The sequence below is a fragment of the Bidens hawaiensis genome, unplaced genomic scaffold (genome assembly GCF_021521415.1).
Source record: "Bidens hawaiensis isolate Kalapana, Puna unplaced genomic scaffold, B.hawaiensis_p1.1 tig00037262_1, whole genome shotgun sequence".
Lineage (NCBI taxonomy): Eukaryota > Viridiplantae > Streptophyta > Magnoliopsida > Asterales > Asteraceae > Bidens > Bidens hawaiensis.
In genome coordinates this window covers 4,805-15,403 of record NW_027496505.1, presented here as the reverse complement: position 1 = coordinate 15,403, position 10,599 = coordinate 4,805, and the positions used below count along the sequence as shown (strand labels likewise).

General features: G+C 35.2%; 1 protein-coding gene across 1 annotated transcript; it reads right to left on the bottom strand.

The window, feature by feature from the left end:
- Positions 1 to 4,587: 4,587 nt before the first annotated feature.
- LOC143589179 (sucrose-phosphatase 1-like) lies at positions 4,588 to 8,910 on the bottom strand. The gene is made up of 8 exons (XM_077070013.1): positions 8,465 to 8,910; positions 7,517 to 7,816; positions 7,326 to 7,427; positions 6,458 to 6,652; positions 5,667 to 5,957; positions 5,409 to 5,595; positions 5,281 to 5,327; positions 4,588 to 5,041 (listed from the first exon to the last, which is right to left on the bottom strand). Exons 1-8 carry the CDS (start codon positions 8,522 to 8,524, stop codon positions 4,946 to 4,948), a joined length of 1,278 nt encoding a protein of 425 aa, XP_076926128.1. The 5' UTR covers positions 8,525 to 8,910; the 3' UTR covers positions 4,588 to 4,945.
- Between the last annotated feature and the right edge of the window lie 1,689 nt (positions 8,911 to 10,599).

Sequence of the window (10,599 nt, the reverse complement as noted above, 5' to 3'; positions counted from 1 at the left end):
CAATCCATTTATATATTTTACATCAAGTAATATATAACAAACAAAAATATTATCGGTCAATGTTAAACAAGAAAGACTTGAAAAATTATACTAAAACATTTATAATAAGACGGAGAGAGTATTAAATAAATGTCAATTGCTTCTGAATGTGCTGAGTTGTAACAGATGTGGATATAGTTGTACCCACCCACTAACCCACGTTCCTAATGAAAGTTACATTTTAATGACTTATAAAACAATTAACTTAGTCATTGGTCGATCTATTCAACCTTCTCATCCTATAGATTATTAATAATATGTACGTATTATTTATCAATTGTTTTGTTGGTTTCCTTGTTGGGTCACTTTTTAAACCGGACCGGCCACCACAGTAAGCAAACATTTTTCACATAAGTTGAAAAATCAAAATTAAACTGAAGTTGAAACTGAATTTAGATGGTTACTTCACTTTTAAGAGCCGTGATTATGAATGATTTGAAAACATAATAATAAGACAATAAATTCGAAACGTAATTCCCTCAATCTTTTCATTTGATTTCAGTTTTTAACAAACACAATAATAATTTATCATAAAACAAATGTTTAACCACTAAAACAAAATTCCTCGTAATCAAAACCTCAATAATTCAAACAAAAAGTGGTCACTTCTATAAACTTCTCATCTTGAATTGCTGACTCGTACCGTATAAGTCACGTGTGTACAAATCATCATTAACCCAACATCATCGTTCCGTACTAGGTATGAGTACTAGGTATCAAGCAAGGTTGCAAAAATCGTATCTAGACATCGCATACTCAACTAGTAATCATGATTCCTGAGTCTCACAACTCCCTAGTCGACTGATCTGGCATCACCAAGTAACATCCGCAACCATGGTACCAAGTACCCCGAGTTTTGTAAAAATTGGTTGAAGTGCCTGAGTACTCGATGAGTAATCTCTACGTACTCCCCGCCTGGCCAAGTAATCAACAAGTAATTCCATAGCACTCCTAAATTAGGCCGAGTACTCGCAACTCACCAGGTAACCGTAGAGACTTTTGCAACCACGGTCCCCAAACACCTCCCAAATATAAACATTTTGTAACAAGTATCGGTACTGAATTTTAATAAACTAGTACCATATCTTGTAATTCAGTATCGGCATATCCAATACATGTACAATAACGATCCCATCCCTATTACCCACCATTTAATCCACTTGTTGCGACACGCTTCTCCAGAACCCGTCGAGTAAAACCGGTCCCACATCTCATTCTCCAACTCCACCACCTCCCTATCAACACACACCGGCGCACCAATCAGCAACTCCGACACATCACAACTACTACTTAAATCACCGTCCACGTCAGCACCACCGTTAATCAACAACCCATTCTTCAACATCTTACGACGTCGTTTCTTCCTCAACGCCTTCTTTAACAACCCTGCCGGAACACCGTACACCGCCAGTACGAATAAGTTAACCAACGATAACGGAATACAGCAGCACACCACCGCACTCTCCGCCGTGGTGCCGCCGGCGAATTCTGCGAACCGGGTTTTTGACGAGTGGGTTGGTTCGAGTAATGGGTGCGGTTGATCGATTGAGTATTGACGGATTACGATTTTTTGAATTGGCATGGTGAATTGATGATGACCCAGTTGTTTAATTTCAGTGATTTGATGTTGTGATTGATGGAATTGATGATATGAAATTGGTGTTTTAGATCGTCGGAAAGTTGGGGGTATTCATGGAATTGAAGGATTCCGGCGAGATTGATTTATCCGGTGATAAATAATCAGTTGACAGTTTGACACTGAAACTTGGTTATTTGTGAAATTGGGGATATTTATTAGTGCGTTTTTGTACTTCGTAGAGTCCAAATTGGATGCTATTTATTTTAAAATAGAAAATACCCAAAATACCCTTTCTAATAATTTGAAATTTCGATAACTTTTCGCTTGGACCGTGTGTAGTGGACGTGACATCACTTGTCGAGTCAGCCCAGAGCGGCACCACACACCGTGACGAAGGGGCGCCAAGGACAAAGGCATGAGTGGCTTGGTGGGCGCGAGTAAATATGTCCAAATTGCTTGTTGCTTGCATGTTGATTGCTGATTGCTCGGGGAAATGCAATTTCGATTTTTAGCTCAGTTTGAAAACGAGCCAAGCACAAGTAAAGGTGCGCTTGGTTCGGTTTAATTTCACGATTAGTTTCATAGTTTATTTGTTCGCTTCATGTTTTCGGGATTCTAAAGTTTGTTTTCATGTGCACTATAACCAACTTTATAAATTTGTATAAACCTACTAATATTTTTATTTTCATGCATAATATATTCGTATTCAAACTTGTTTCTCATAGAACATTTTAAAGGGAAATAAGTAATGCTTGAAAAAAGAATTCGATGGCGTTCGAATTTGGCTCAGTCTGCTTCTCTCGTTGTTTGTTCGAGAACATGTCCCTCTTCTTCGGGTTTTTTATGTTCCTTGGACTCTATCCTTTGGCTCGGTTTGTGAATGAGATGATTGGCTCGGTTCAGTTTGTAAATGAGCCAAACATGAACAAGTCCTCTCGCTCATTTTAATTCGGCTCGACTCGATCATATGAATTTCTAAAACTTGGTTATTTGTAAGGGTGCAAACGAGCCGAGCTGCCCGCGAGCTACTTGAGATCAGCTCGAGAAAAAGCTCGATCGAGTCAAGCTTAAACGAGCCCGAGCTCGAGCCTAAAATAAAGCTCGTTTAATAAACAAGCCCGAGCTTCACTTATCGAGCTGGAGCCGGCTTGCGAGCCTAAACGAGCCTGTCATTTATATATTTTATGTATATATATATATATTAATATATACATATATATTTAATAATTATTAAGTAGATATATAATTTTATGAAAAAAAAACTAAATTAACATATATTATTTTATATATAAAGTTATAAAGAAATTAAACACAAATATAGTTATAAATATAAAAAAAAAGTTAATTAAAAAATATTATACAAGCCGAGCTCGAGCTTTATACATATAAAGATCAAAACAAGCCGAGCTCGAGCTCCGTATAAGTTAAACGAGTCGAGCTCGAGCCTGGCCAAGCTCGGGCTCGGCTCGTCTCATTTGCACCCCATTTATTTGTGAAATTGTATACTTTATGGGGTTATTGGGAAGAAAGGGCATGGATTAATAATTGAGTTATAATCATGGTGTTTGTTTACTAGTGAGTTTCGTAGAGTCCAAATTGGATGCGATATTTCGATAAAGTTTCAAAATGGATAAACCGTCTAGGAACATTTTATCTCTGTCCTTTTTTCTAACTTTTTTATATTTATCTATGTATTTTTAAATGAATCGGATGTAAGGAGAATCAAATGGGACGGAAAGGTATTAAATAATGGATTGATTTACATTTGCTTTTGTTTTGGATTCTACTCAGTTCGGCTTTTGGCACGAGTACAAACTTTTATATTTTAATCACAAAATATAGATGTTAAAAAGGAAGAAACCGATATATGTAATATAGAATCACACACACAAGGTGATCTTCGTGTTTCACTGATATGTCATGTGATATCTTGAAAACGTAAGGCAAAATAAGTGTTTGATTGTTTGACACGACACTCCCTCTTCTTACTTTAACACGTAACACGTTTGTTTAATTGCATGTGTAATGGGGACAAACCATTGCGAATCAACATGTTGTCTCATCATTGATGTTCAAAAGTCGTTGCTTTGTGTAGGGCTGTCCAAACTGCTCGCCGCTCGCTCGTCGTTCCCTCGAATTTTGCTCGAAAAATGCTCGTTTGATTTCGGCTCGGTTTGAAAGTGAGCCGTTTGGCTCGGTTCGCTTTAAAAGCAATCCAAGCACGAGCAAAGCCTCACTCGGTTTGGTTCGGTTCGTTTTGCTCGAATTATTTTTTATTTATTAGTTTTATATATATAAAAGTATACTATTTTTTAAAGTTTTTAAATTTTTCCACTTTTGTGTTGAATTCAAAGTTCAAATTTAAACCATAGCCACTCGTTTTATATATGTTTTGTTGTTAATTATGAGTTTTATACATTTTAAAAGTGAAAGTTCAGATAATTTAGAGTTGAAAGTATTGAATTAATGATATTTTGAAATTTTAAAATTTAAAATTGGAAACTTTGTACGAAATCAAGCAAAACCAAACCAAACCAAGCCGCTCGGTTTCAAAACCAAACCAAGTTAAAGCATAAAGATATCGCTCGTTTCTTTAAATTCAATCCGCTCGGTTCGGCTCGCTTTCAAACCAAACCAAGTATGAGCATGCCCGCGTCCGGTTCGGTTCGTGAACAGCCCTAGCCTTTTGCATGATTGTATGAGGGTCGTGTCATGGGTATCTTACAACGACAAAAGCTCGGACAGTGGGTCCTCTCAACTTAAGGGGCCATCGTCGATATTTCTATAGACCCGCTTTGTCTAGTTCCGGTTATGGCTTATATTGAAGAGTGATGGCAATGAAATGAGTATTAGTAAGCTCAGTTTTGTAGTCGTAAGGCCTGTCTCATATCCAGTCCTATATCAGCCGAGTATCGATTACTGGTTTGTTAAAAGTTTTCCCATTTCACACAAAGAAAAGAAACACAAAACACGTTGACATGTGTGTTTTGACCCTCATTAAAAATCAACCGGTTGACCGGACCTATTGAACCAACCCATACTTTTCCACCTATCATAATCACAATAATAGAATCACTCAAAAGACCAAAAAGAATTCCACAAGCTAAAAGCTAAAGCAGCTTCTAAGTATATACCTGTGCTAGCTACTTTCTAAAAGCTACATCAACTTGCATTTAATATTCTTTCAATTAAGCAATGTGCAAAAAGTAGACCTTCTTAAAGAGTCAACTATAGCAGAAAACTGAGTTATGAAAAAGATTTTTCTACATTTATTTTAATGTAACTTATTCATCCAAGGTACCTCAAAGGCGGGCCCGGCATACAACCTTAAAAGAACCAATCATTGCGAGTATTTTGTGCCGTGCCTTCGATCCATGTCTGGTGCACATGAACCCAAGTGAGCCCTTCAGTTGCTTTAACATCCTAAGATCAACGAAAACAAATCACGTCAATAAACAATACTAAAAAGTGCAAAAGTGACTCACAGTCTCACATAGGCGTGAGGGCACGGACTTTTCCCTAAAAACACGTATAATGGTTAAACTAAAAACACAATTATTTTTTAATCTGTGGTGACTTGTTAGAAAATAGGCTGGCCCCACAAGTAGGATCTACTGACCAATAATACTACTAATTCGTGTCACTAGTGACTGTTTAATTACCTTTGAGCTAACTATAACTGTGGTCAAACAACCCTGTTGCTCCTCACCTGCATTTTTTTAGACATATTATGTATTAGTCTTTTAATAGATTATATAATTTTAATTAATTAAAACATATACCAACTCACCGGTTTGCTCCCACTTCTTAAACTTTACGATCCAAGTGTTGGAATCAATCTGTGAAGGGAAAACTTGATCCACCCAAACACGATATTGCTTGCCTTTTTTGTCACCACAACAATCTTTTAATTTGTCAATGCAATCATGAAGAGATTTCTCAACACCTGATGGAAGAACAAACACACCCGAAGGAGACTGCAAAAAAAACATATTATTTCCTTGAAACTTGAATGAATCAGAAAAACTAATGAGGTTAATGAACATACGCAAACGGATTTTAGGTTGTTCAAATAGGCTTCGGTATTTTCAACTTCTCCACGTCTCCATCTCTCGAAGAATAAGTAAAATTTGACTACTTCATACGCAGGGTCAAAGTGGTCTAATTTTGAGTCTGATATATCAGTTACGTCTCTGGATGAAATATTTGGGCCTAATTTAAAATGTCCAATAGCTTCTAAGATACCGGCTGCACATGTTTCAGTTGCGTGAATGATCTTAGGGTTATTTTTGGCATTTTCAGCATGCCACTGCAACAATTCTTCTTGTGCATTCTTTACCTGCATGAAGGAGATCATTGACACTCATTAACACAATCATACTTGTAGTCAACCCATTTTGACCCGCACATAACTTATACAGTTAATTACTCGGATGGTCCATGTGGTATATATGTCCATATTGCAAGTTTGGTCCTTAACTTTGAAAAATTAATGTATGCTCCCCACTGTTTCGAAAGCATAACAAGGATGGTCTTTGGAATGGATGGGGATTAGTTATTCCAGTTACGTGCATGTGAAATGACTAAAATGCCCCTTAACATAGGTGAAAATTCCAACTCATTTACTTTCACTTTTTATGTTAAGGCCATTTTAGTTATTTTCACATGCACTTAGATGGAAAAACTGACGCCCATCCACTCCAAGGACAATTTACGCTTTCGAAACAGCAGGGAATATATGTGTAATTATTCATGCATAAGGACCAAACTTGTAATATGGACATGCCATGGCACCATCCGAGTAATTTACTCTATAAATTAATGAAATAAGTTACCAACCATGACACCGTGCACATCGGGAATTGTAAAAAGCTCAGCATCGTTCCCAGAATCTCCACATGCAAGGGTATTTTTTGGTAATTTTCCCGCATCCTTCAACTTTTTATGCAAATAAGCGAGAGCTTGACCTTTACCTGCACCTTGAGGTAATACATCCAAATCCATCCGGCCACTGTAAATTATTTTCACATCTAGCTGCAACCAAAAAGACACCCCTAAATCAAAATGAGAATTAAACTTGTTTATGGTCATTTATTTAACAAAACAAACGAACATGAACACATTTTTTGTTCATTTAGTTAAAACAAACGAACCTGAACACATGTCTCGTCTCGTTCACTCATTTATGTTCGTTCGTTTACATTCATTTATGTTTGTTAGTTATGTATGTTTGTTTATGTATTATTTAAATTGCTAGGCCCACAACAAGCTTACAATTTAGTCTAGTTCTATTAATTTAAATATCACCCATTACAATTTAGTTTAGTTTTATTAACTTTTTAGGCCCAACAGACTGGTATTCATGTTTACTTTAATTGGGGTTTGCTTAGTTATGTTCGTTTATATTCAATCACGTTCGTGAACCCGAACCGTTCATTTATACCATTAATGAACGAACATAAAGACATTCATTTTCTGAACAAACGAACATGAACAAAAAAACCTAGTTCATTTAACGGTTCATGTTTGATCATTTGTTCGGTTAAAGTTAAACGAATGAACACAAACATGAACATGCCCCGTTCATGTTCGTCCAGTTCGGTCACAGGTCTACAAAGAACCATCCTTTTCATTAATTTAACATGTCAATAAAATTTTCTTGTTTTTATTACACCGCTATGGATTAAAATGAAAAATTCAATCTTACCCCTCGGTTTGCTAGACGTTCAGAAAGAGTCTTCATTACTTCCTGAGCCTTTTCTTTCTTAACATGAAAGCTAGCTTTGTGTTGCCTTTGCTCAGTTTCAGACTGCATTACCATAAACAAAAACACATTAAACAAATTGAAGTTTTAACATAGAGTTAAATAAACATTTATCATGATATAAGTAAACATACCTGCAAAGTGAGTTCAGAAAACTTGCTGGTCTCTTCCGACACAATATTTCTATCCCATTTCTGATTTAGAAACTCGACCCAGCCTTCATCTGGAACCATGTCATTACCATATGTTATCTCCGTTCCCACAGACATAATCGTTATGTCGGGTGTTAACATAGGTTTCTCTTTCCTTAATTGTTTGTACAACACAGGCGATCGTCCAGTTGAGAACACTAGTAGTGAATCATGCCGGTATTTAGCCTCCCATAACGCGTTAAACCTTAGTATAGAAAGATTCTCAGGATCATGATGATCAACCTGTGGATAGATGTATCAAGGCAGGTTTAATAAGTGTGCTGACTGAGTTAGTTATTTGGTTGACTTTTGAGTTAGTTAAACATTTTGTTATTTTAACTAGCACACTTGTGTTAGTAAGTTATGCATTTTCTAAATGTATCAATGCATCTGAAAATGAACCGAACAAACAGGAACAAGGGCATGCTCGTGTTCGTTCATTTAACTTTATACGAACATGAACATTAACAGTTAATCGAACAAATTTTTGTGTTCAGTTTCGTTCATTTCAAAAGCCAACATGTTCGGGTATGTTTATGTCTGTTCGTTAAAAATATAAACGACCACGAACAGCTAATCGAACAAATATTTGAGTTCAGGTTTGTTCGTTTAAAAAACGAACATGTTCGGGTTTGTTTATGTTCGTTCGTAAGAAATCTAAACGGACAATTCACAAGCATAATTGAACAAACATAAACAAACACAAATAAACATAAATGACCACACTTAAATGATACAAAGCATAAACGAATGAACAAGTTTATGAACATAAGCGAACTTAAATAAAATAAAATAAAAATATTTGACTACTTTCTATTAACAATTAAACAAACATAAATATTCATTGGTTTAATAAATAAGCAAACTTCCAGTTGATCGGTTTGAACTTACCATAGTGTGATCGAGATCTGAAACAATCATGAGGCGCGGAGAACATGTAAGCCGATCCATTATTATATTAGTATTATCCTGACGGAAATCAAATGTTAATAATAATGCAATTAAACAAACAAATAATACAAAATTAAACCTAGAATCCCTTCATTTGAACATCTAATTGCAATCAGTCATCAAAATCAAATGATTTAATTAATAGGAATTTGATGTGAATTGAAATTGCATGTGTAAGTGAGAGAGTGAGTACCAGTTGAGATTTGAAATCAGGATTTTGTGTGTGATGATGAATAACAAGGTGACCAACGAATGGATTATATTATTATTATTATTATTATTAGAAGATGATATTGATCCATAAATTCTCAACCTTCAACTTTACATCAACAAGACAGTTGCGATGCTTTTCAGTTTTTTTATTTTTATTAGTGCTTTTGTTGCTACGGAAAATGACAATTATTATTATATTTATTATTATTATTTTTAATGATGAACTAAGTAACGCCGAGTACTTCGTACGTGACCCCCACTGCCTAAAGGTAGCCCGAGCCAGCCACTAGTCCGGACGGATGGAGCCCCTTGCGGTCCATCTATTGAGGGATTCACCGGATAAAACCCGACCCCCACGCTCGCCAAATGGCACGACAGCGAGGAGCTGGTAAAATCGGGTGAGATCAGGTTTCGAACCCTCGAACCCTGGCTAGCAAGGGTCATCCCTCATATCTCTCATATAAATTGGTGATAATGAGGTTTGAACCCCCTACCTTTTATTAGTAGAGTGAGTGCTCTACCATTATTATCTATAGTATACACTAAGTTAGAAACCCGTGTATTACACGGGTTTGGAAAATTAAATCTCAGTCATTATCTTATTATATGATTCTGTTTTTTTATTGTAATAATCATATACAAAAAACACATCAAAACTCTTAAAAAATCACAGGAGCTGAAAAATATGAATAAAATGCTTCTAAGTATATTGTTGTGTTAGTCAACATATCTTTCTACTAAACTAATTGCTGCAAGAGTTTCTATCGGTACAAAAAATTACCAAAGTAGTCAAATTGGGGGGGGGGGGGGTAATGATATTATGTTATTAACCATCCATAACTAAAAATAAAAAAACTTTTGTGGCTTACGTCATGTTTTTTTTCTAATTCATGTCTTATATTATAAAACTATAAGCAATGGCAACTGCATATTTCGTAATATCGGCAAAGAAAGTGTAATACAAATAAAGTTATTGGCATTTTATAACAAATTTTTTTTTCAGTTTCAAATATGTCGTCTTACTAAACTTATAACTTTTGATGATCTTGACACATTTTACTCAACTCCAACAATATACAAGAATCTTAATAGTTATAATGAGTTTTATATTTGTGTGTTAAAGTAAAAAAAAAAAAGTGTAAAGTAAACATGTTCTGAACCGAAAGTAAAATTTTTCTTAAAATGACCATTTTTATCAAAACATGTACCCTAAATCGGTTTTTATGCGTTGCGCCGACTGACATGACCCGTCCATTTCGCCAGCTATAAGAGAACACAAGTAGCAAATTTGACATGTTTACTTAAAGGGTCGAATACAAGTTGAACTTTCCCAGCATGTTCCAAGTCATACTAAAAGTGGGTTTGTTTCAATTGGAACTTGTTGTGATTCAATACATAAATCAGAGTTGTTGCAAATGTTTTATTCACAACAAATAAGTATCTCATTGAAATATAAATCATCATTCCTCCTTTATATCAAACAATTTCGAGATTATTGTATAGAATATAGAACACAAATAAAACATAATATTAAACAACCAACTTAAAAGAAACATATTAGTATTTCAAACGTTGTGCTTATGATATTACAATGATTTTGTATAGAATCGATTTGCAACACCCATAATTACAACCATTTTCCTATCTTTCTAGTAGTCAATTTTACTTAATGGTCTCAACTTGCAAAATTTTAAATAAATAAAAAATGAGTGTAGTTCCTATATATAATAGACAACACAATGTCATCACCACCAGGATAGTCATCCAAAAATATATGAAATTTGTTTCATGAATATAAATAGATATAAACAAAAACTCACTATAGTACCACTGTATTACGGGGATCAAAACAACTTTATTTT